Source organism: Nannospalax galili, unplaced genomic scaffold (assembly GCF_000622305.1).
Source record: "Nannospalax galili isolate Female #2095 unplaced genomic scaffold, S.galili_v1.0 scaffold617, whole genome shotgun sequence".
NCBI classification, from domain to species: domain Eukaryota; kingdom Metazoa; phylum Chordata; class Mammalia; order Rodentia; family Spalacidae; genus Nannospalax; species Nannospalax galili.
The window spans coordinates 3,167,251-3,194,113 of record NW_008341872.1 but is presented as its reverse complement, the minus strand read 5'-3'; the positions used below and the strand labels follow the sequence as shown (position 1 = coordinate 3,194,113).

The 26,863-nt window shown below is 41.3% G+C and overlaps 2 protein-coding genes across 2 annotated transcripts in view; one reads left to right on the top strand and one right to left on the bottom strand.

Moving 5' to 3' along the window:
• Nucleotides 1–18,547, top strand: part of Rarres1 (retinoic acid receptor responder 1) — a 37,476-nt gene extending 18,929 nt beyond the window's left edge. The window contains exons 2-6 of the mRNA XM_008837471.3: nucleotides 374–439; nucleotides 5,453–5,636; nucleotides 11,839–11,975; nucleotides 17,987–18,049; nucleotides 18,129–18,547. Of these exons, the coding sequence (XP_008835693.1) occupies nucleotides 374–439; nucleotides 5,453–5,636; nucleotides 11,839–11,975; nucleotides 17,987–18,049; nucleotides 18,129–18,275 (597 nt within the window). The 3' untranslated portion in view covers nucleotides 18,276–18,547. The remainder of the gene's footprint in view (nucleotides 1–373; nucleotides 440–5,452; nucleotides 5,637–11,838; nucleotides 11,976–17,986; nucleotides 18,050–18,128) is intronic.
• Nucleotides 18,548–24,816: 6,269 nt separating this feature from the next.
• Gfm1 (G elongation factor mitochondrial 1) overlaps nucleotides 24,817–26,863 on the bottom strand; it is a 43,998-nt gene continuing 41,951 nt past the window's right edge. Inside the window, exons 16-18 of the mRNA XM_008837463.3 lie at nucleotides 26,555–26,715; nucleotides 25,589–25,642; nucleotides 24,817–25,353 (exon numbers count right to left, since the gene is read on the bottom strand). Of these exons, the coding sequence (XP_008835685.1) occupies nucleotides 25,222–25,353; nucleotides 25,589–25,642; nucleotides 26,555–26,715 (347 nt within the window). The 3' untranslated portion in view covers nucleotides 24,817–25,221. The remainder of the gene's footprint in view (nucleotides 25,354–25,588; nucleotides 25,643–26,554; nucleotides 26,716–26,863) is intronic.

Genomic DNA, 26,863 nt, shown 5'->3' with positions numbered 1-26,863 from the left:
CTCCTTGTTGATGTTGCCTGAGCACCCAGATCCCGGCCTTGGAAAGACACAGAACACCTGGGGAATGAAGGAATTGACTCCAGCACCCCCCGCCCCCCAGCACACCTGTTTATCATACAGATGCTCTTAACAAAGTCAGCTTCCACCCTGGATACACCATATCCCTTTTCCAACTTCCTCTGTGAGTAGGTATCAAACCACAAACAGAACACCATACTCAGATCAAAATATGAGATCTTTTCTCCTTTTGAAGAATTACCGTTTTATCGAGGTGTAAACACAGCAGCTCCATTGAGATGCCACAGTACCCCACGAAGACGACCCTTGCTATGAGAATGTTAATGGTGCTTCGGCATGAATTTCTGTGTTTCAGGTTGACCCTAAAAAAGGATGTGAAGTGGATTTGGTGTTTAGCACAGAACGCTACAACCCGGAGGAGGTAAGCTGCTATAATTAGTGATGTAACCTATTAACAACTTCCATGGGTACAGTCTTGCTTTAAAAAGTGAGACTCTTTAGGAGAAATTTTATTGATTCAAGAATTTGGTACAATGAATTTTGATTATGTTCAGGCCTCCTCCCCCATCTCCACCCTCACCTTACCACTGCCACCCTGACTTTGTGTCTTCTATTTGCAAATGAAAAACCCCATTCATTTTACATAAACATATGAGCTGAGTGCCAGGGAAATCGTATCTCATTAGAGTATCAGTGATCTATAATTCTTATACTCAGGTGGGCCATAGTAAAGGCCCACTCCCTTTCCTTTGTGTGTGGTTTAGGGTCAGAATACAGCCAGGTTTCTTAGAATGGGGTTTTCACTCTTACTTTTTGTTTCTTTTCTTTTCTGTCTTGTTTTGACAGGGTCTCCCTAGTCCCAGCCCACTTGGAAGGTCCCTATGTGGACCAGGCTGGGCTTGATCTCACAGAGATCCGCCTGCCTTGGCCTCCAAGGGCTGGGATTAAAGGCACATGCCACCATGCCCAGCATAATTTGTGTTTCTCTTATATTTGGTTTAGGAATGTCATGTAGGGATTCATTTGCAGCCCTTGCATGCAGGTTACACTTTGGCTGTTTCTGGTCCAAAGTGTGACTGACTCTTAACAAATAAAATACGATTTTCTCCTTACATCCTATCTTTATTTTCTATTTGATTTTAAGAACAAAAGCACATAGGAGCCACGCATCTGCCTCAGTAGTGGAGAAGGGATTGGAAAGTAGCAGACAAATTTATTTTTCAGGTCAAAATAGGAAAAATAGCTTATTGAGTATGCTGTAAAAGGCAGCAGGCGGCAGGACTGCTGGTGGACTCTATTTGGAAAATTACTTTTATGGTATGGCCTCTTTTTTCTTTTTTCTTTCTTGTTCCTTTTTGTTCTTAAGTTACAATGTTCAGTTTTTATTTTTTAAATGATATTTTTATTTATTGAAAATCATACATGTATACAATGTATTTTGTTCTTCTCCACCTCCTGCTTCTTGCCAACTCCTCTTGGGACCCACCAACCTTTCTTTCTCTTGACTTCATGTCCTTTATCATCATCATCATCATCATCATCATCACCTCTAATAGCCCACCGTGCCTAATTAGTGCTAACCATATACAAATTGGTATGTGACCACCCACTGGGGCATGGACAACCTATCAGTGGCCATATCCCCAAAGAAAAGTGAGTCTCCCTCCCTCCCAGGTCCCCTGTAAGAGCAATCAGTGCTCTTAAACACTGTGCCATCTGTCCAGCCCCCAGAAGAGAAAGCATTTTGTCTCCTCTCCATCCTCTGGCTCTTAAATTCTTTCCTCCCATTCTTCCACAATGTTCCTTTTGAGACTTGGATGGAGGGAGGTTAATACAGTTAACTCATCTATGGCTGAGCACTCACAGTTACTTATTCTCAGCACTTTGACCAGTTCTGAGTCTCTGCCCTAACTACTGCTCACTGCAAAAAGAAGCTTCTCTGACCAAGGCTGAAAGCAGCACAGATCTGTGGTTATAAACACAAACCTTAAGACCGTTTATCAAAATACGACCAATAGGTTCCCTCCTAGGGCCTATGACCTCCCAAATCATGGACTTTTGACCAGGTTTACACTACCAGATATGAGCTTCCTCATTAGGATCAGGCATTATCTAATCAGAAAGTTCTTGGTTACCCCCACAATCATCATCTCACTACTAAAACAGTGGGCACAACTTGCCTGGCAGGTCAGTGTTATAGCATGCAGGGTACAGCACTGGGTAAGACTTGGATGTCTTTTCTGCTCCAGCAGTCTACAGAGCACCTTTCAGCACTACAAAAGCTGGCCAGCCAGGAGAGTTTCCTGGTCAGCTTGAGATTGATTTCTCAATGTCCCGCAAACTAATTGGGTGATGTCTTCAGCAGTAGGGTCTTGCTGTTTAGTTATGCTGGACAACCAAGAGTAATGGGAATAGGCTGTGTTGTTTTGAGTGCCTCTGTGACTTCTCTAACCAATGACCCATACAGAGCTATCCCATGCCTGGCAGTTAGATTTTCATTAAATAACCCTTGTCTTTGGGAGATAGTGAGTTTCTTTGTGTGCAGTTTTTGACATATAATTCCTGTCATGTGAAGGAAGACCGTCCAGACTGGCAGGTGCACAGTTCTCAGAGGTTAGCTTAAGCCACTTTGCACGTAATTTCCACTGGTGCAATTTCTGCCACACAAATAGGGACCATGCAAACCACAGCCATGCAAATAAGAGGATCTCTGGATGATCAAAGATCTCTCCTGGCCAAATGATCAGATCATGAGGTGGGCTGCAGCTCTGTGGTACCAGGCAACAATGTTCTACGGCTACTGGTTTGGGATTCCTAGATCATGCTTGGGAACCAACTCCATTTATTACTGGCTTCACCTTCACAGCTTTATGGTCTGTATTTAAAACTAGCCACATAACTGCCATCTCCCCCCCCCCCCCGAGAGAATTTCACAGCTCCCTTTGGTGTCCCTCCTGACACTTCAGCATGCTTAGAATGACTCACTCTCAAATACCAATGTGTTCTTTTTCCCGTCAGCTGGTGACATTTCTGGTTGGCAGGCTGGTATAACATGAGGCCAATTCCATGTCAGGTTAAAGAATCACATACATAGAAGCATTGCATAAAACACAGAGCAGTGCCCATGCATGCTATAGGCAATACCCGCCTCACTACGACACCCACTGAACAACGCATTTGTTAAGTTTCCTTCACTCCATATTCAGGAGAGTGAGCAGAAAACCTATGTGGAAATTAGGACCAGATGAACTTTCTGTGTGGGGTCAGTCTGGAGGCAGCAGCAAGAACATGAGTGGAGAAACCAGCCGAGACTGTCATGGTCATGGTCTGAGTTCAAGTAGCCGAGGACCCAAAGGACATGTCCCACATCAAAGTGTCACAGGGACGCAGAGCTTCAGAGGCAAAGGCATGCCGCCCGCAATGCAGTGCCTCTGGAAGAGTTTACCAGAACTCAGAAACAGGTTCCAGCACAACAGCAACACTCCACTTTGCTTATTAACCTTAGAATTAATTTTTTTTGAAAGGATTAGAAAGGTGCCTTTGATTTCTAGTGTTGCAAACTGAAAACTTCAGACTAAAGCTAAAGGAAAAAACAATTACTAGGTTTCCCCCACCAACAGTGTGTTCCTCTGGTTTGGGTATTGCAGCAGGTTTAATTGAAGAGCCCCATTTCCTGAGGTGAAGGACAGGCTTTCATCTTCACACCACTGCTTTAGTTCTGTGGAGGTGTTTGACCACAGCAGAACAAAGGGGATAACACAATACCTGGCTCTTTCCCTTTCCTGGAAATGAGTGACATCAAAGGACATCAGGAGGGGTCCTCTGATAGGAGTTTGGAACACCTTTCACTACTCTCTAAGTTGCACCAGTAATTAGCATGCTAATGCACCCCAGAAATCCCCTCCCATCCAAAACTGGCACTCAGAAGGAAAAGTTTCCCCACCACTGGAAAGCCTATTTCAGTTTTTTGAACTAGTTTTAGAAACAGGCTTATTAAGCAGACAGACCCAACTTTGATTGTAATTTCTTTCCCCATGGGCTTTTTCTTTTTAAGTATTTCTGGTACTTGTCTTAACCAGGACATCACCCCATTTAAATCAGAAAGATGAAATGAGGGTTATTGCTTCTACCTGCCCCATTTGAACAGGACACCCTGACTAGGAGCCCACAGCTGGGTTTGGATGGGGCTATGACTAGTGACTGTGATCTTCTCATTCCAAGCCTAATGATAGTATGAACAGTGCATTTTTCTGCAGTGTTTTAGGCCCTTTGCTTTAAGTGTCAGGTTAAAGAATCTTGACCCAAAGGGGGAAGAATTAGTATCCCACAGGACCACATGGCTGATGTCTAGCGGAAGCTCAGGTGGCTTTGGGTTGGAAATAAGTGAGGGTGATCCTGGAATCTGCAGTATGAGTGCAAACAAGCATCGCTCAGGTGGCTGAACTCCTCCCATCTGGAGCATCTGCATGTCTATTTTGGACTAGATCTCAGAATAAGGAAGCAAGATTACTATAGCCCAGAGTTAGTTAGCTGACCTCAGATAGAAATAAATTCCAATTCTGATTTCCTAGCTTAAGATATGGGGCAGGTTCCTTTGTAAGACTTCAGCATTTTGATCTGTAAAATTGGAATTAAAGGAGCTAATCCATAAGACAGCAAGACATGTTGGTATTTTTGTCACTAGGAATCAACTTCATCTTTTAATTCAAGTTAATAAGCTTAACGTCTATCTATTGTGCTGGTTCAAGGTAGGAAGTGAAGCGCCCGTTATCCTAGAGGTTTGAGTCAAAAAGGGCTCAACAGACATCAATGCTATTTCTTGAACAGGCCCAGCATTATTATGTAAGGGCACAGTCAGAAAATGAGAGTTGAAATGACAGCAAAGATCAAAGGACTGTTGTACTTAGCTGTATCTTAGTTTCTTTTCTTGTTACTATGACAAAAATACTCTGACAAAATCAACTTAGGAGAAAAAGGGTTTATTCTGAGTCACAGTTCAAGGGTACAGTCCATCGTGGTGGGAAGTCAGAGTCAGGAGCTTGAAGAGGCTGGTCACATCACATCCAGTCAGAAAGCAGAATGATGAAGGCATGTGCCTGCCCAGCTCCCTTTCTCTACTTAATAATCCAGGATTTCAGCCAGGAAATGATGCCACCCACAGTAGGCAGATCGTCCCATCTCAATTAACACAATCAAGATAACCCCCTACAGGCATGCCCAGAGGCCCATCTTCCAGGTGACTGTAGAGTCTATCAAGTTGACAGCTCACAGGAACCACCATCTGTGGGCACAAAAATCACTTTCTATAAAGTTAAAACCATTATCAGTTGATGCCAACTTGCTAGGCTCAAAGAACTCTCAATCTGTGTGTTTGTGTGAATTGTAATAGATGAGGTTATTTCATTCCTGTTTAATTCCAAAATCCTTACTTCAGGACGGTGAAGAACATTTGGGCAAATGTTCCGCTCGGGTGTCTTTTAAGAATCACAAACCGAGACCAGCCATTAAAGTAACTTGCACACAGCTCATTGAGAAAATGAAGAGCCAACAAGAGGATTATGTGCTTTACACGCAAATGAAGCAATTAAAGAACCCTTTGGACATCGTCAGCATACCTGGTAGGAATCAGTAGCTGAGATTTCTATATTCGGAAATATGTGTAATTAGTAAATCTTAGAAAGAATTGAGTATTTAAATTTGAATCCCTGGAGTGGCGCTAAAATTCAGCTACGGATTATAATGTGCCTCATTAGTTGAACAATGCTCACAGGTGTCATTTTCTGTTCATCTCTCTAGAATATCCCAACTCCATCAAAGGCTATGAGTCCCTTTATCTGCTCATTTTGCATCCCACATTGAGGGCAAGAGCTGAATCTCCAAATAAACGGTCTTTGCGATAGGACATGCAGATTGCAGTGCAATTTTCAGAGAGTGAGTCTAGAACCCGAGGCGACATTTCTCAAGGGTTTTGGTTGGTAGCCTTGGAAGCTTGAGCTGACAAGACACCCTCCACGCCTGCACTCTGCCCCTCCACCCCACGGCTGGCTGAGTGACTGTCAGGGCCATTTTGGGCTCCTGCAGTGGGGTCATGTTTATCTCATTTCAGGTCAGTGGCTAATGGGCGATGGTGCCATTTCTAAGGGATGGGCCCTGTCCTCTGTGGTGACTCAGCTGGAGTAGAGAAGAGCTCATTTGTCTTGGCATTCAAAAGAGGTTCAGCACTTACTGGCAAATCCAATTTCCCAAACCGCAGAAGTCATCTCTGGACTTGCACTCAGGAATTAAGCTTGACATCTGACCACTACAGCACTCTTCATCCCACAGGCTCTCACAGCTTGTTCATTCTCTCAGATACCCCTGATTCCACATTAACACCTGAGGATCATTTCCGAGTGCATCTGTCCCCCATTTACTGACACTGACTAAATGTCAGTAATGAAGACTGCTTCCTGCAATTTCTACAATCAGACCCTTGAATGCTTCTCACCTAATACTTCTTTGAAAAATCAAATCCAGAGACAAGGAGTTATGAGAATTCAAAAATCTCATATTGTTGTAGAAGATACTCATACTTACTACTGCTTGTAGTAAGGGACCTAATGACTAATGTCTAAAAATCTAGTTATTTAGGGATCTTCCCCTTTTAGTTGGGGAAATAGGCCTCATCTACTGATCTTTTTTAAAGATTTATTTTGATTTTTAGTTATGTATATGTGTGGGGGTGCATGTGCCTGCAGAGTCCAGAAGAGGGCATCAGGTCCCCAGAGCTGGAGTTATAGGTGGTTGTGAGCTGCCCAATGTGGGTCCTCTTGCAAGAGCAGTACACATTCTTACATTAAGCCATCTCTCCATCTACTGCTCTTGAAATACAGATTTTAAGAGCTAGAGAGATGGCTCCATGGTTAAGATCATGTACTGCTCTTACAGAGGACCTAATTTCAATTCCCAGCAACCATCTCAGCATACACCAACACCTGCACTCACATGCACAGACCCACAGACAGACATACACATGTGCACATAATTAAATTAAACCTAAATATTTGAAACTTTAAGAAGAACATAGATTTTAAAATTGTATATGACTTTCTAGGAATATATTTGCAAAAGTATCACTAGCTTTGGGACACTTTTCAATAGAACAAATCAGCTGGATCTTGTTCATTTAAATCTTCTGTATTCATTAGGGCCATTCTATAACAGTTTAAATTATTTTATTTTATTTTTTATTTTTATGTGTATGCATGTATTGCCTGCATATAGGTAAGTGCACCCATGTCGTGCAATGCCTGTGGAGGTCAGAAGAGGCTATCGGATCCCCTGGAACTGGAGTTATGGACAGTTGTTAGCTGCCATGTGGGTGCTAGGATTTGAACTCGGGTCTTCTGCAAGAACAACCAGTGTTCTTGACCACTGAGCCATCTCTCCAGTCCCAGTTTAATTTAATTTGGCTACTATGAAACTTCAAAAAATCTTGGGGCCGGAGAGATAGCTCTTTAGTTAAGCACATTTGTTGTGAAATTTAGGAGAACTCAAGTTCAGATTCCAACACCCATGTAACAAGCCAGGCATCCCACAATCACTTGTAACTCCAGCTCTGAGGGATCTGATACCCTCTTCTGGCCTCCTCACATGCACACACACACACACACACACACACACGTGTATATACTCACAAAGACACAGATCTTAAAAGTAATCTTAGTAGAGGATTCTTTTTCATGTTAGTTGTTCATGAATGTAAAACTACCTATTGAAAAAAATTTTTTAAAGGGGGGATGGTTTTAGATTGAACCAAGCTATGGTGATAGGCCTGGAGTAGCCACTTCAAATTTTAGTAGTTTCTAGTTGATATTTAATTAACCCAAGGACTTGAACTTTTGTAGTTTAGTAAGCAAGAGGATCTACTCTTGCTCCACATTGCTTTCCTCCCTTTAAAAAAATACTTATTGGGGCTGGAGAGATAGCTCAGCGGTTAAGAACACCGGTTTTTCTTACAGAAGACCCAGATTCGAATCCCAGCACCCACATGGTAGCTAACAACTGTCCGTAACTCCAGTTCCAGGGGATCCAACAGCCTTTTCTGTCCTCTGTGGGTATTAACTGTCCATAACTCCAGTTCCAGGGGATCCAAAAGCCTCTTCTGTCCTCTGTGGGCATTGCATGACAGGGCTTCACTTACCTACACACAGGCAATACACACATACATATAAAATAAAAATAATAAATAGAAATATTTTTAAAAAGTAGTTATCTTGCTTTTATTAAGGCTAATTAATTCACATTCTCTGGTGAATTGACAAACTTCCCATAGAGGAACCTAAGCTGTATACAGAGGAAAAAGTCAAGGACCTGTGAATGACCAGGAACATGTCTTGCTGGAAACACTTACCCTGCCAAATGTCCTCCCTAGTGACAGGATTTAGGGTAATTCACTTGTCTTCAACAGTACTGAATTTGGATATCACAACTCTAACTCATAGTAGTGCAGTAAGAGAAAGTGTTGGTGAGCAACACAAAGTAAGTTTTCAATCAATGGATAAAGAAGAAAAAAAAAAACACCACCAACATCAAAAAAACAGATGGTGAGAACCCTATACTAGTAATACTGTTATATTGACTTCAGAGTCCTACATCACATGTCTTGGAATCCTAGTGATTCAGCTGCTCACATGAGGGAGAAACTACAAATTCATTCATAAATTGAGGGTAATTGTAGCAGGAGGCCTCCAAAGATGGCGTGGACCCAGAGCCCTGGGATTCAGTGACCATTCACTTCACTTCTTGGTCCACAAATAGCCCGCCAAAAGGAGCCCACACCTGGGTACCCTGCTCACCAGACCAGTGACTGCTGACAGACTGCATGGCGCAGACCAATCAGAAAACTATACGCTGACTAAAGGGACTTGGGGGCAGAGAAAAGGGAGATATAAGGTGTGCCTCCTGCACCTCACCTAGTGCTTGCTTCTACCCAACTCCGAGGGTCTGTGTGTCATGACCCCACGCCTCTTACCCCCTAATCGGCAGGGGACCCGATCCAGGTTAGGGTCTTCACAGCTGGCCTGAGGAGAACCTGCAACAGGTAATCTTGTCAGAAAGTACAAGTCTAAACGTTTTATAGTAACAATAAAAACCGGCACAGCTTCCTGTTGATTGGTATATGCTGGTAGAATGACAACCAGGTTAAAGAAATTACTTCAAGACGTCTCCAGTGCTCAATTCTAAGTGTGGAGGTAGGTGTTTGGATGGTAACTAAATAGAGGGCATTATGGGACTTTCAGAAGCCCTGGAGGAATCGTATAGTAGTGCAAGACGGCAATGCAGGAAACCAATACCTTTGTGCCTTGTTCTCAACAGGTTCTAAAAGCTCTCTTCAGGTGCTGGACCCCCGGCACTTTCCTTACCACTTCAAATGCCTTACTGCCCACTACAGAACAATGTGTAGAGCTTTTCCATTTCTTCTAGCACACAGCACCTTGGCCTCCCACACCTGCAGTGAGAGTTTGCCTTCTGCTTTACTGAGGAGAGCATTTGCTTCCTCACTTTCTAAATCTTGTTAATTTATGTATTATTGTGTGATGTCTGCATGTGGTTGTATGCGTATGCATGTGGAGGTCAAAGAGAATTGTACAGAATCAGCTCTCTCCTTCCACCTTTCTGTGGGTTCTGGGGATTGAACTCGGGTCATCTGTCTTGCATGGCATGTAGTTTTACCCCACTGAGCCATCTCCCTGGTTCACTGCTTCCACATCCTCTTTGCACCCAACCAAGTCTCTTATCTTCCCCAACTCTCTTTTCTCTCCAAGAATCTTTCTTAATATATCCTTGATTCTGGTTTCTCTCTTTCCATGATTTTTAAAAAGTAGTTTTATTTTATGTGTATGAGTGTATTGCCTGCATGTATGTAAGTGTGCCCATGTCCTGCAGTACCTGGGGAGGTTAGAAGACAACATCGGATCCCCTGGAACTGGAGTTATGGACAGTTGTTAGCTGCCATGTGGGTGCTGGAAATCAAACCCTGGTCCTCTGAAAGAGCAGCCAGTGCTCTTAACTGACGAGCCATCTCTCCATCCCCTCTTTCCATGATCTATCAGTATCCTTCTCACTTCTATACTCTTTTGTCCACCAGTTCCTGGTCTTGCCCCAGAGACAGTGCTGTTGGCCAAGTGCTTCATAAAACCATTGCCCCCCTCCTCCTCATTCTGTCCGCTCTTCACACTGCTCAGCCTCCTCCATTCCTAACTCACCTTCTGCACCCTACATAACTGAAATGGTTGTTTCTCAGTCACCCAGGACCATGAATCCCCACACCTAATGGCTTTCTTGCTCTTTCAGGACTTCCTTAATTAATGTGTCTGTAGCAATTTACATCATCTACTTCTAAGGTTTTCTTAAATCCAAATTTCATATATCTAATACCAAACTAACCTTGCTCCCTCCTCCAAAGGTCTGCATATTCTGGCTTATTTAATGGTGTTACATTTCTCCTAGTGTTTGGCTAAGAACTTTGGTCATTTCCACTCCACCTCCAAATATTTAATAATTTGCCATCTTCTATGAAGTCGCCTCCACAAAGCATCTTGGACCCATCCTTCCCTCTCTAAGTCCAGTCACCATCCTTCACACTTGCGGTACTTCTTCTTAGGACTACTGCAACAACCTCCTCTCTGGTCCCTTAGATTTCAGTCTCCTCCAGTCTGTCCTGCACATGGCAGTTTGTCATCTTCCCAGACTCCCTACTGAGGCAGAGCCCATACCCACCCTGGCTCTGCACACAAGTCTGTTCACAGTATGATGCCAATGTATTTATACCCCTTCAGGACCAGCCCCGCGTCCCAGCCTGCGGTTGCCCTCCTCAGCTCACTTTCTCACTCATACGCCCACAGGACAGCAAAATCCCCAAATCTCAGTCCTGTGAAGCCTTCCCCCAAGCTCTCCAGTCCAAGATTAACCCCGCCCCTGACTGTCCCTCAGCTCTGTCTCAAGGAATGCTTCACCTGTATTTCTATGCTGCCCACAGGCACCAAGTCATCAGAGAGTAATCTTTGAATGGTGTGTCATCATTACAAATCAGTCAGCTCAGTTCTACCAACAAATAAGATTTATGCTCAAGATTATTTTGTCAACATGAATTCGTTTCCTAATGACCTTGAATTCCTCACGTGCCATATTACTAGTGGCCTATACATAGACCATCCCTACTGAATTGTACAAGATGATGATATATGAAGTTATAACTTACTAAAATGTGAGTTTCTAAAAGTCACAGAAAGTAAATATCATTGCATCCCTACCTCTGACTGTCTGATTGAATGGGTTTTAAAAGTGTTTGCTGGATTTTTTTTTTTTTAAAAAAAGGTCAAAAAAACAATGCCACAGGAAAAGACATCTCATTTCTTCATGTGTTTCAAAAGTGACAGAGATGCTAATTCACTGAGAGCTTTAAAACCACCAGTTAGGAGGACATACACAGACCATGGCCCTGGCTTTAAAGCCAAGCCACCAGATAACAAGAAAATGGATGGTGGGCTTTTCAACTGAATTAGTGCTTCTCCACTAACATTTAGTATCACTGGAGCTGTTACTCTTTACATATGTAGTACAGCAAATAGCCATTCAGTTTATAATAAATTTGCTCAGCATGGCAGGTTGAAGCATTTAATTTACATGCTAACACAGAAACAGATATGAACAAACCACATATCAGGCTCGGGATGCTGCTGCGAGACGATCTGATAGGACTGCATTTCCAATGTCATTACTGAAACTTCTCCAATATTGTCTAAATGCTTTAGTACAAATATGCCTTTCTCTCCTCAGATAGTCATGGACACATTGATCCCTCACTGAGACCTATCTGGGACTTGGCTTTTCTTGGCAGCTCTTATGTGATGTGGGAGAAGACAACCCAGTTTTTGAATTACTACATGGCCCAGCTCAGCAGTGTGAAGCAGTGGGTAAGCATCTGAAGATTAGCTGGTGCCAGCAGAGTTTCAGCCATGAGGTGCTCACAGGTTGAACTAGGGGAGATGTAGGACTGCAGGGCATGCCTTTCATTCAGCAGATATCTGAGTGTCTGCAATGGCCCAGGTACTGTTTTAGGGACTGAGGATTTAACAGCTGGCAGAAATACAACATTGTTGGCCTCAGTAACATTAATTCTAGTAAGAGAAGACAGTCAGCTAATAAACCAATAAATATGTATCAAATGATGGTAAGTGCTATGGGGAAAAAAGTAGGGAAAAGGGCGTACAGGATCTTGATAGAATGGCAACTTATATAGTCAAGGTAAGGCTAATAGGAACAAAGGTGACGTTGGAGAAGCCGAGTATGAACCATGTCCCCTGTAAGGGAAGGGAATCTTAATATGTTATTTGTTTTTTAACTTTATATGTATGAGTGTTTTGTATGTAAGTGTCTGCAGAGGCCAGAAGAGGACATCAGATCCCCTGGAACTGGTTACAGATGATTGTGAGTCACCATGTGGTGCTGGGAACTGAATCTGGGTCTTCTGTAAAAGCAGCCAGTGAGTGCTTTTAACCCCCCGAGCCATCTCTCCAGCTCCATGGGAAGGGAGTTTTAGACAGGAAGCCATGGCAGCAGTGTGGCTGATGGGTTGGGGAAGGCACACGGAGGCTGAGGTGGCTGAACGGAGTAAGCAGAGGAACTGAGCAGGCCAAGAGATGAATGGCAGGCAAGAGGAAGGGGTTCACTCATGTGAGGTCTGTGAAGGTCACTAGAAGGGTCTTTCTTTATCCTTTTATAGAAGAGTAACATGATTACACAGGATCTTTCTGGCACCATACTGAGAACAGAATGCCGAGAGGCAAAGAGGACATGGGGCCCTGTGGGTATCCTAGACAGGGGCAGCAGTGGAGGTGGTGAAGTGTTTGGAGACAAGTAGATGGACAGGCAAACGGACAGGCAAACAGACAGTATTTGCTTATGATCTAGCAAGGGACATGATAAAATGATAAGAGTTAAAGGAGTGATTCTCAGGATTTGGGCCTTAACCTAGAAGGATAGTTTTCATTTATTGATTGGAAAAGACTATAGGAAGAACAGATTTAGAGGAAATTGTCTTGATTTGTGGCAAGAAGACAATCTGTATAGTCATCTAGTCATGCATGACTGGTGTGCAGGAGAGAGGGGTGGGCTGTAATCAAGCCCATGTAGACGGTATTTAAAGCCACTGGCTGGACGAGATCACAGAGAGAGAGAGACAGAGGAAGACAGTTGTGTGAAAACTGAATCCTATTCTTAGAACCTTAGATCTGACAGGAGCACGGAGTTCACCTGGACGGAAAGTAGGAACGGCAGCCCAGATGCTAGTCCCAAGTAGATGCCCAGGCAGGAGTGAGTGGGAGTTCTCTGCTACCTGCTGTGTCATCAGCTGAGGGAGGCTGTGTTGGGAATGTGAGGTTAATAGCTAGAACCCCAGACCCTTGAAAGGTTGGAGTTGAGGACCTTTCACTCTCAGCGGAGTCAAGCAGGCAAACAGCTGCACTGAACCAGGGTTGGGATTTTTGTCAGGTAAATGTGATACAGGGAGAGAGGCATTTCCAGAATAAAGCTGAACCTATTGTAAGTACCAGTTTCATGGATTCACCAATGGATGGGCAATCAGTATCTTCTGAGGGATTTTCCAAACATTGTATCAGTATTTTTAATGTCAATAATTTGGTCTGCTTTCCAAAGGCCATTTGTACAAGATCAAATAGAACCCAGTTTTTCTTTACTGATCTTTTTATGGAGTGCTTTTAAATAGCAATTACCCTCTGACTGTTTCTATATAACAATTCAGGCTACAGCCCTCATTGTTTTGCTATGTTTCTCTCTCCCTCTGCCTCTCCTCTCCCTGAGTCTCCTCTAATTGGTCCATACACATGTAAATCACACAATTTTTAAAAATAAGAAAGTATGATCATGAAGAATTTTAGGTTTTTCTACCCTATGGGATTTGAGTTTTAAATAAATAATAGTTTAATATACAACTGCCTCACTGAGTCACAGAGCAAATCAGTCTATCTCCTAGGGACTATTTGAAGATTAGAAAACTGATTGAAACCCTTGAAACTACCATATACTTGAATCACAGGAGCAGTGGGCTGAACATTTTGGCTGAGGGTTCTTTTAAAAGCTTACAGTATGTACACAGCCACGTAGACTTTTCAATTCTGCTATTCACTAAGGAATCCCACTGTCTTTCAGTAGCAAAACAAGCAAAAGTCAAGATCCTCAGAGGCAGGAAATCACTGGAGTGCTGAGAAAGCAGAGGGCTTATAGTTTCTCAAGAACTTTCTGGGTAGGAATTATTATCTTAATAGTCAGGGTTGAACTTAGCTGTTAATGTAATACTGTAAGGAAATAAGGTACTGAAATAGAATTATAAAAAGGCCTATGTGCAGCCACAATTGCTTCTTTAGACCTGAAGAACAGATGGCATTCCCAATACTACAAGGGCTATACCAAGGGTAGGGAGACACACTGGCTAAGGAAAAACATGGGTAAGGACTTTTCTTGTACCCCCAGCCTTTAATATGAATTAAGAAAAGTACAATTATGTATTCTCTGAACTCCGATCCACCAGTACATCTCATAACCACTCTGTCTGACCAGCAGCCCTCATCATGTCAGCCCCAGACTTCACCCCCACTTACTCTCCACTAACACAAGATACATTTACAGAAATTACCTCACCGACTCTATCAGTTCTGCTGAGAAGTCTCTTTTTGATCACTTTTATTATTAACCTAAGTCCAATGATTCCACTGAAACCACATGAGCTCTGTTAGGTCTTATTTTTTTCCTTAGGAGGATGCAGGATGTAGGAGGATGGGTAACAGGGAAAGGGGAACAAACGAGACTTTCCACATAGTTTCCAGGAAGACTAAAGTGCTAAGTTACCAAAAACTGTAACAGTAAATCAGCATCAATTTGGACTATAAGGCTTGGCATTTGTAATGGTTTGAATAGAAGCTAAAGAGATTATTTCTGAACAGTATTAAAAATAATGACTTCTTGGCAGGCCTTGGCCTGGTGAGGGCAGTCCAGTGCTAGCATCCTTTGCCAGATTGGGAGATGCACTGTTCACTTTTGTGGATCTGTAAGAAGCCGTCTCTTGGTTTGGTTTGAAGGCCTTTCTTCCTGGAGGAGAAAGAATCTCTACAAGCAGCAATGTAAGAATGTGTTTCAGTACCTTTACTAAGGAAGGTCTTAATCACAGGGGACTGTAAATCAATTTTTACATTTAAAGTGGGTAATAAAAACTCTTTGTGATTTTATTTTTATTTTGGCATTGCTGGGAACTGAACCTAGGGACTCACAGATGCTAGGCAGGTCTCTGCCACTGCACTACAGTCAGAGCCTACTCTTTGTGCTTTGAGCAAAAGAGTTCATTAAATGGAGATGGGGTTCCACTGTTTAGAGTCCCAGCCTCTTTTTTTTGCCTAAAATTTGGAGACTGCCACAATTTCCTGCAAAAATGCTGCTTTCAAAACCAGGTCTGCCTGCAATCGCAGTACTGAAAAAGGTGGAGGCAGTTAGATTAGGTGTTCAAGACCAGCCTCAGCTACATAGAGTTCAAGACCAGTCTGGGTTACATGAGACCCTATCTCAAAAAACAAAACGCAAAGCCCCACCTCCCCCACCCCACCCAAAAAAAAGGGTAACAAATGGTAAGCAGCTTGTCTTGAAGAATGTAAGTTTATATGTAAAACCAATTTTTTTGGGGTTTTTTTTTGCTTTTTTAGGTAGGACTTCCCTGTGTAGCCCTAGCTGGCTGACCTGGCACTTGCTGTGCAGACCAGGATAGCCTCGAACTTGTACAGATCCACCTAACTTTGCCTCCTGAGTGCTGGGATTAAAAGCATGAGCCACCATGCCCAACTCTGAGTTTTAAATTATAAGAATACATGGTAAAGTCAGGCCTTGAGAAATAGTCCAGGTGAGGCTGAGACAATTACAACAGCAGCTCGCTGGTGTGGAACATCTTGGGTTGGGTAACCATTTCCTTCCAAGGTCAAGGCAGTTACCAAACGAAGGCCAAGCAAAGCCAAATAAATACTCATTTCCCAAACAGCACCAGACTGATATAGTTATCCCCTCGTATAAGATATGCTTGTCACTAATAGAAAATGGCACAGTGTCTGTATTTGAGCTAAATATATTCTCCCACGACCTTTAAGTCATCTCTAGATTCCTTAGTTACAATGTAAAGACTATGTAAACAGTGGTTATAGTGCGTTGCTTAGTAAATGACAAGAAAATTGTGTCAGCGCAAGTTCAATATGCACAAAAAAATTTTTTGGCTTTTCTGTTGATTGTTTTTTGACAGGGTCTCCCTAGTCACAGCCCACCTTCAGACAAAATTTGTAAAAAATAATAATAATAATAATTTTTTTTCCTACTTTTGGTTGATTGCATGCCTGGGTGTGAACCCACAGACGTAGAAGGCCAGCTGTACCTGAATCACTGATAAATTACTCTCTTATGAAAGAGGCACTAAACTTTCTCTGGTGAATTCTCTGATTTTGTGGCTTGTGTCTCAGTTATTTGAACAGGCAGGAGAGAAGCTAGTCAATAATGCAAGGAAGCCACGCACAGGAGCAGACTTCTGACCCACACTCGTCCTCTCTTGCACCTTCTCCTGCCGCACCCTCCTCACCTATTACACATTTCTTGGCTTGTGAAAAGCTCCTTCAATGTAGGGAAAACAAGGACAAAGCCTAACTCTCTTTGCTTTTTCATATTCTTTAGTAACCTCACTAAAACCCTGGTCTAAGACTAAAGTTATAGTCCAAATTTGAGTTGGGTTTTTTTGGGTTTTTTTTTTTGAGACAGGGTCTCCCTGTAGCCCCAGCTGTCCTGGAACTGGAACTCGCTATGTAGACCAGGCTGGCCTTGAACTCACAGAGATCCGCCTGCCTCTGCCTCCCGAGTGCTGGGATTAAAGGCATGCGCCACCACGCCCGGCTCAAATTTGAGTTTTTAAAATCCCTTTATTAGTAAAGAGATAGGTACTTTTTTGCATATAAAATAGGGAGTATTAAAAAGAAAATAGAAAATTGACTTATTAACAAAATGTATAAAAATCATGTAAATAAAGGGGTGAGGACAGCTGCCCGCCTACCAAGCCATATCTAATGCACTGGTTTTAGAAATATGAGTTTCATAGTACACATGAAGAATGTGGGGGTGGGGCTGGAGAGATGGCTCAGAGGTTAGGAACACTTAACTGCTCTTGTAGAGGACCCAGGTTCAGCTCCCAATACTCAGGGTCTCACAGCTTCCTGTAACTCTAGTCCCAGGGGATCCAATGCCCTCTTCTAGCTTCCCCTGGCTCCTGCACACACATTGTGCACATAAACCCATACAGACTCACACATAGACACATAAATAATAAGTCTTAAAAAAAAGAGAGAACATGATAGCGAGTCAGACCAGGTTTGAATTCCTACTTGTCACATACCCTACTTCTATAAAACCTGGCTCACGATCTGTACTATTGTAAGACAGAAAAATCCTAGGAGACTGTGTGTCCATCACCTGGCACAGAATCTGGCCCATGGTAGTCATTCTAGAAACTTTGTCCTTTTCCCTTTGTCTACCAGAGTAGGGTAGAGTTAACCTATCAGAGGTGTGTATACAGCATCTAGATCCCTTGTGTTGTTAAAAGAGTCTCGTATCCTCAGACAATAAAAACTGTTAACAAAACCTTCAACAAAAACTGTAAGAGATCGGAGAGAAAAAGTGGTAAGGACTCGCCAACAGGCTTCCAGAGAACTGACAAAACCTAAATGAGAATCCATGACTTCTAGAACTTGATACAGAAGCTTCCCAAAGGCAGGCTGAAATCTAAAATGCAGAATTGCTAAGGCTCCAGCCAGAATGTATGATACAGACCTCCCAAATTCTGAGCTCACAGAAACCCATGGGATCTCTTACACTCTTTTTTTTCTTCCCCTAGAAAACCAATGATGATGCAATTGATTTTGATTATACTGTTCTACTTCATGAATTCCCAACACAGGTAAAATGCAAAATTGCATGGAAAACTGTTTTTACTTCAAGTTTTTGCAGGTTCTAATACTTAGACCTTTATTTCCTAGGAAATCATACCCTGTCGCATTCACTTGGTCTGGTACCCTGGTAAACCACTTAAGGTGAAGTACCAGTGTCAAGAGCTGCAGAGCCCAGAAGCCTCTGGAACTGAGGAAGGATCAGCTATGGCACCTACAGAGCTCAGCAATTTCTAAAAGAAAAAAAACCAATCTGCTTACATCATATCCCAGGCCAAATGACTCTACTAGCCTACTAGCACAAGAGCAAAGGTTCCAGGCATTCTAGTTACTTAAGCGAGCCAGAGACTCCAAGTAAATGCTCAAAATCAAAGAGCTGGGTTGTTTCTTAGTTGATTTTTTGTGTTTAACTGTGAGAGCATGTATGTGCCTTAAATGCTTAAGGCTGAGCAGTCACTGCACATTCCTGGGGTTTCTGTCCTAATGTAAAATCCAGCCGTTTAGTAGATGCTGCAGATGGTTGAAAATTGCTTTCAAAAAGTTGTTTTCATCTCTAAATTTGTATTTTTCATTATTTTGCACATATTATAGCTATTTTGTGTTGCTAAATTACTCCTACTTATATCAACAAATATATTTTCAATGAAAGTAAATTGTAGGGAAATATTAGCTGTTTAATAAATTTTACTATATTTTATTATTTTAAGCAAGTATTCCTTTTTAACTTGATATTTACTTTCATAGAGATGTTTGTTTCTAAATAATAAAATGTGTTTGAAAACTTTCTATGCATGGCAAAATTTGTGCTAACTTGGAATGAAATCAAATCCTATTATTTTTTATTCAAATCTCACAAGTAGTTTTCAGTGTCTCTCATGATAAAGCTGTCTGCAAACATGAATTTAAAAATAATACATACTATATTGTGATTGCATCTTACATGTATGTATGTATGTATGTATGTATATATGTATGTATGTATATGTATGCTCAGGAGGCAGAGGCAGGTGGATCTCTGTAAGATTGAGGCCAGCCTGTTCTACATAGCAAGTTCCAGGCCAGCTGGGGCTACAGAGAGAGCCTGTAAATAAATAAATAAATAAATAAATAAATAAACCAAAAATAAATATTTACATTTTTACTTATAAGAACTTGGACCCAGTGTTGGCATAAGTAACCTATAAAAGCAAACATAGTATGTACCATAATCAAATTCAGTGACGTACTTCCTCAAGGCAGGAAGAACTGATCCAGGATATGTTGCCCTCAATGCAGGAAGAATTGATCCAGGAGATGTTGCAATCATCTGCCTCTCATAATTAGTGTAAGTGTCCAGACATTTATATCAGTGTCTAAAACCCTTTAGCCAGGTTCCTTGGCCAGTAATTGATTAGGAAGCACCAGCCTTAAAACAGTATAAACAGATGCACCCTGACTTACAATGGGAGTTATGTCCCAGAAGCCCACTGTAAGTTGAAAATGCCAGAGGCTGGAAGTGCAGTTAATACCCCTACCCTACATAACATCCCAGCATAGCAACATCGTAGTGTTAGCTGTATACCCTTGTGCTCATGTGGCTGACAAAGCTATGTGTTGTCACTGCCCCAAATTTCCAGAATATTATAGTATATTGTTGGCTTGGGCAAGAACACAATTTTCCACATAGTTCTCCAAAAGGCTTCTTTTCATTTTCTTACCATTGTCAAGTCAAAAAGGTCCTGTCCTAGGTTCATCTCATAGGTGAACTACACCACTTAGTTTGTACTATTAGAGAACAATTTTAGACATGGAATCTTAAAGAACTATGTGCAGATCTAATATGTGTTTTTCTACTTAAAATCCCAAATGGTTCCATTTAGCTTCCTGACATCTACTCATGTTAACAAGTTCTAAATGCTGTGAAGCGAACATTTAAAGGTTCTCCCACCTGTACAATAATGAAGAGAAGCACCTTATAAAATATCAAAGAAACAATATGCAATGATTGAGTCAAGCCAGAATAAAGCAAGAGAAAGTCTTCTAAGGGAAGTTCCCTAAAGGACCCTATGAGCACCTTCAATCCCAGTACTTGGAAGCAGAGGCAGGCCTGGTCTACATAGAGTTCCAAACCAGCTGGAGCTAGAGAAACCGTTTCAAAAAAATCAAAACAAAACCCCATGAACATTATTATAGCACATTTGATGTCCTGTAATCTTTTACAAATATTTTTATTCTATGTGTATCAGTGTTTTGCCTGCATATATGTAATCGCACCCTGTATTGTGCAATGCCCAGGAAAGTCAGAAGAGAGCATCGGATCCCATGGAACTGGAATTACAGATGGTTGTTGTTAGCTGCCATGTGGGTGCTGGGAATCGAACCCAGGTCCTCTGCAAGAGCAGCTGCTGCTCTTAACCACTGGACCATCTCTCTAGCTCCTGTCCTGTGATCTTTAATCATTATTTTAATATCACAGTAAAGACTATAAAAGAGACTTTTTTTTTTGTCTTTTTTTGAGACAGGGTCTCCCTGTAGTCCCAGCTGACCTGAACTCACTATGTAGATCAGGCTGGCCTTGAACTCACAGCGATCCGCCTGCCTCTGCCTCCCAAGTTACCGCAAGCCACGACTCCGTCCAGCAGAGCCGAGGAAAGATGACACAGACACCAAGGTGAGGTTCAGGCTTCTTCTCACTCTCTCCCTCTATTACACACTTCAGCTCTTCATATAGCATTCCCAACAGCCCTCCCCCCAGCCAGGACCAATCAGGGCACACACACACACGTAGCGGGCAGGCAGAGTGGCAGCTTATTGGGCCACGTAGCAGGATCATACTCGATGATGTCTCTGATCAAGCAGGCAGCACATGATTGGGCTTATTGTGCTTACGCAGGTTGGAGTAAACAAGTGAGGGGCACGAGGCTTGGCAGCCAGCCAGGGCGCCATCTTGGCCGGCTCGATTGCGCCTGCTTCCCACACCAAGTGGTGGGACTGAAGGCATGCCCCGCCTCGCCTGGCAAAAAGAGACCTTTTTACAGGGTATTTTAGCTTTCTCTAAGAATTGATTCTCAAAAGGAATTTTCCATTAGGCTTACAAAAGTGACCATAATTCAGCCAAATAGGTATAACAACATATAAACATAATTATCTAATTTGTAAAGCCCACAAAAGTTAAACCAACTAAAAATTTCTCAACACTGTCATCAGAATGTCTTTTCTAACATGGACACTAAAATTGCTAACTTGATTTTATTAACATTGATTTTATTGCTAAGAGAAATACTTCACTTGCCTTGGCATAACATTGGAAAACTAAATTCCCCAAGCCCCCTTTGAACAACTACTATAAATACTGAATCACTAGTGACAGTGTATCTATTGTAAAAATTTCTCAACACTGTCATCAGAATGTCTTTTCTAACATGGACACTAAAATTGCTAACTTGATTTTATTAACATTGATTTTATTGCTAAGAGAAATACTTCACTTGCCTTGGCATAACATTGGAAAACTAAATTCCCCAAGCCCCCTTTGAACAACTACTATAAATACTGAATCACTAGTGACAGTGTATCTATTGTCAAACACCTCCAGAAATTGCTTTTTTTTTTTTTTTTTTTTTTTTTTTTGGAAGTGTCTTAAAATTTTTTTTTTTTTTTTTTTTTTTTTTTTTTTGAGACAGTGTCTTACTATGTGGCCCTGGATGGCTTGGAACTTACTCTAGACCAGGCTGGCCTCAATCTCACAGAGATCTACCTGCTTCTGCCCTCAGAGTGCTGGGGCTAAAGGTGTGGGACATCAAGTCTGGCAAACTTTCAGACATACCAAAAGTAGTACCAGGATTTTATCTGTAATTCCATTTTATTTTACTCAAGTTCCATTTTTTTCATACTAAAACGATAAATTGTTAGAAATGACACAAATTCATCTGAAAGTCAGTCAGCAGCCTCTGTATTTCAGTGTCAGCCCTCCATGGCAGTTTCATTCATAACGCTAATTTTCAGTTTAGAAAATGCTGTCTGTTCTGTGACCTTTCCTAGCTTTCAATGCAGCACCAACAATCACCTAATGTGCTACCTGACACATATGTGGATGAATAAATAAATGAATGCCCAAATATATTTTCTATGAGCACAATTTATTTCAATTAAGCACTGCAGTGTTATTTGAAGTAGCAATTAAAACTGATTCAACAATTTATAGTTTTAGCAATGCAAATAGCTATCTTCTACTGAGGGCTATTATGTTCCAACATGTCACAATTTACTTCTTCCTGGTGGCTGCCAAATTTAGGACTGGAGATGTAGAAACACTAAAATATAAAAACTCCTAAATTTCAGAACTGATTTTTTTGTTGCTTTTACGAACTACGTAATTGTAGGGAGGAGAGCAGTTAACAGAAAACTCTGATCAGCATCTTCAGTCTGACTGTCCTCAATGTGTCTAATCTCATCCAATCTCAGAATTAAAGTTTGTTATCAGCTGAAGAACCAAAAGCCCAAAATGTAGTATCACACAGCGAACATTAACATGACACATCAGAATTGCAAAAGTCTTTAATTTCATATTTTGGGCCTAAGTGCAGGTAACACTGTAGTGGTCTTAACACTGCTGGAATCATCTGGAAATGTTTCTGAGAGCCTGGATACCTAGGGGTGGAAAGGGCTTTTTCTTCTTAAAGCTCCAAGAGATTTCGAAGTCAGTCAGGAGAGGGCATCCATTCACATAGTGGGTCCTGTGCTGCTCCTACTGTCAACACAACTCAACATTTCCTCTAATTGGCCGGCAATTATCCTTGACAATAGTAGCATTAAAAAAAATAATCCTCATTTATGAATTTTCTTATGAATGTTTCCATGCTACTTCGTTTGGTCTTTGCCAACTATCACTAATATAACTAGTTAGCAACACATGTGTTCTGGTCCTGGCTCTGCTCCTATGGGCTCCTGTTCTAGCTCCCCGGCCCCTCAAGTGGGTCCATGCCATTGCCTATGAAATGCTGGTAATGAGTTGGCTACATAGATATTGTAACTTTATAACCAGATATGGTAACTTTATAACCAGAATATTTAACAAATTAAAAACATATCCAAACATCAATTTTTGAGTATTCTCAAGAGCCAGAGACTGTGCTACATCTTATCAAAGTATCTCTTTATTGGGAATGATATTCACAGTATCCAGGAGTGGTACATGGTACAGATGAAATACCTAAGCAACCCATTTTTCAGGTCTGATGCTCCCACACTCATGAGGAAATGGACTTGGTGAATGGCTCTAACCATAGTATCTATGAAAACTTGATGAACTGCACTGTCTTGGAAAAATCCACCTTCCCTGCCCCTTTTCTCCTCATTACAAAATACACACAGTAAAATATTTATTTTCACAGAGCTGTAAGAATTAAATAATGCACCAAAACTTTTTAGCAAATGTCTTGAAAATACATGCTCAATGCTTTGTCTTTTTTTCCTAAAATTCTAAAATTATAAAGTCAAATCTATACATCAAGAAAACCAAAAGAGCTGCCTGCATATGATGCTGCATGTTATCTCAGCACTTGAGAAGAGGCAGTAGGAAGATCAGGAGTTTAGGGCAAGCCTTGGTTACGAGACTCTCTCTTAAAAACAAAACAAAAAAGCACAAAAAATAAAAAATACAATTTTATTTCTATTATCCAGTAGAAAATGATAGGCTAGAATATGGATGGCATGAGTTTGGGGGGCAAGGAATTCTGAACAGTATGACAGAACAGCCTGAGACAATCCAGCTTACTCTGGGATACCAAAGTCAAACATCTGTTCTTTCACGATCTCAATGAATACAGTAGACAACAAAGCCTACTTGACTCAAATTGAACCACCATTTACCACATGAATGAACTGATTGGGCAGCAACTCTACAAACTATTTTATCAGAAACTGAACACAAATAAGAATGGCATATGTAAACATCTGGTTTTTACCCACTATGAGACTGTAGATAACATTTGTACTCCTAAAACAGAGGCAGTTGTAAATCTGCAGAGGACACAATTAAGCAACCAGTCACAACTATTTTAATAGGCCAATTAAGAGTCTGAAAATGCTCTCTGGTATGGTCACAAGGAATCCACTTTTTTTTTTCTTTTCTTTTTGAGACAGGGTTTCCCTGTAGCCCCACCTGGTCTGGAACCAGAATGTAAACACGTTGACCTTGATCTCACAGAAATCCATCCACCTCTGCCTCCTGAGTATGTGAGCCACCAGGCCTAGCTGAGGAATCCACTTTTAAACAGAAACGCTTCCTCATTAAATGACACTCCAAGAAATGTCATGATGTACAAAGTTTTACTTTCATATCCTCAGCAGAATAACTTTAAAATATCAATGTCTATGACATAGACAAAGAATTTGATAAGCAAACCACTGAAATTGACTGTTGAATCGAAGTGGAAGGTATATGGTTGTTCTTGAATTATTCTTTCAACTTTTTTGCATGTTGAAAATTCTCATGATTCAAAATTTGGTGACTAGAGAGATGGCTCTGTTAGTAACATGCAACTAATGAAGACCTCAGTTCAATCCCCAGAACCCACGTGAAAAAAGCCAGGAGTGCCACGAACCTGTGTCCCAGCCCTGGGGAAGCAGAGACACAAGGATCCCTAAGGCTCACTGGCCAGTCTAGCCAAATCAAATCAGCAAGCTCCAGGTTCAATGAGACTGTCTCAAAAAATAAGGTGGAGAGTGATTGAGGAAGACACTGAGGTCAAATTCTGGCACACACGTGTGCACACACACACACACACACACACACACACACAAATTGGGGGTCCAGGCACAGTGTTGCACACCTGCAATCCCAGCACTTGACAAAAGGACTATTCAGTTTTGAGGCCAACCTGGGCTACACAGAGAGACCTGTCTCAAAAAATTTGGAAAGTAAATTTATACACATTCTAAACTAAAATTAGTCTTTTCTTCCCTTAAATAAATATTAAATATATTTCAGGAATATTATTTTATTTGAGGTCCTTCATGAAACAATAAAAATAGTCAATGCAGTTTAAATATACAAATTAATCTTCGCATGTCCACTGAAGCTCCTGAATGGGAAGCAGAACGACTTCCGGCACTGGTTTAAATGATCCGAATTCATATACTGAAATCCATCACACCCAAACCTTGCAGATCTGACCAGTTACTAAATTCAAAGAAAGGAAGGTCAGTTCTTGGCTTTTCCTTTTTTTACAGGAAGTTGACCTGTAGCTTCCAAATACTTATTAATAAGGTCTTCTTGTGTGGATGGTGAACAGGACTGATATCTGCAATACTCCATCGTGTATTCTCCTTTTCCCTATGAGTTCAAAACGGAGGGAGGGAGGAAGGGGAGGGAGGGAGAGAGGTTTACAACTATCAAGTCATGCAATGCAGTCAGGATTTCACAAAATGAATTTTGTGATTTAAAAAATTGCAATTATTGGAAAGTAAATTTACAATTAATTCATTATAATTCATTTTGTAATTATTTTGTAGAGTGCTCTTTTGAAGAACACTAAAGTGAAGTTTAAATTCTACTTAAAGTTGCTTACCTCTGTGCAAGACCTAAGTTCAGTTGAATATCCGAACATATTATTTAGAGGGACCTAAAAACAAGCATAATAGATACTTCAGCACTACTTGGTGAAAAATATTTGAGAAAAATGCAGAGATATATTAACCATTTAAAACCTTACATTTGGGCTTCTACTGACAACTTTAGGTTTAAAAAAATAAAAGCTGAAGTCACGCCTGTCTTATCCCAGATAGGAAACCTTATTAGAAAATTATTTTGACAGGCACAAGCAGAAACCAAATTTTCCCATTGCACAGCACACAGCACTGATGATCTGACTTCCTTCTTCATTCCTATACCATTTTCTACCACCAGCCACTAATTCACAAGTATTTTTTTCTGTGGGAATGTTAATAAGTTGTGTGTGTGGTGCTAGGGACTGAACCCAGTGCCTCATGCATGCTGGGCACGCGCTCTACACTGAACTGCACCCCCAAGCCTTCCTTTGAGAACTTAAATGATATGATGACAGTACTGACTGTCCAGAGGCGATCTATAATCTGATCTACATTTTCTCTCCATAAGATTTAAGTCAAGACAGGTTCAGGTAAGGGAATTACAGCTTTTAACAGCTATGCAAATAAAGCTAAATGGGAAAGATAAAATAACTTAGATACCTAAGAAAACAGAAAATTCACCAAAGGCCAAGATGCAATGAATCCTATTTTTAGCTTTCCATTTAAGAGTTGTTCTAACAGTGAATTACAGAAATTGCCATAAAAATACAAGTCTCATACTCAAAAAATGTGCATGCTCTATCATTTCTAAAAGCTAAAGCTTACTGATCTCCTGTGGATAATAAAAGAAATATCCATAATCCTATCAGTCAGGAGGCTGAGGCAAGAGCTGTGATTTCCAGGCTAGCCTGAGCTACAGTGTAAGACTGTGTTTCAAAAACCCAAACCAAAACAGTGCAAGCCTGTCGATGACCAATTGTACTTACGTCTGCATACAGTGTAAAATAGTCCTCAATTCCATCTTGCCCCGTGATTACTCCATGGCGTTTGTTAATTCCTGCGATTACTACTCCCTGAAATTCATTTGGGGCTATAATTTCCACAGACATAACAGGTTCAATAATACATAATGTGGCATTTGCCAAGGCTGGGTTAAAAAACAAACAAAAAAGTTAAGTACATTTGTTATTGAACTGAAATTCTCTCCAGCTCTACAGGAGATAGGTGGCACTTTTCCAAAGGTGCACAGACCAATGGTAAGCTGAGAGTATTTTCTTCTGAACTCTTTTTTTTGG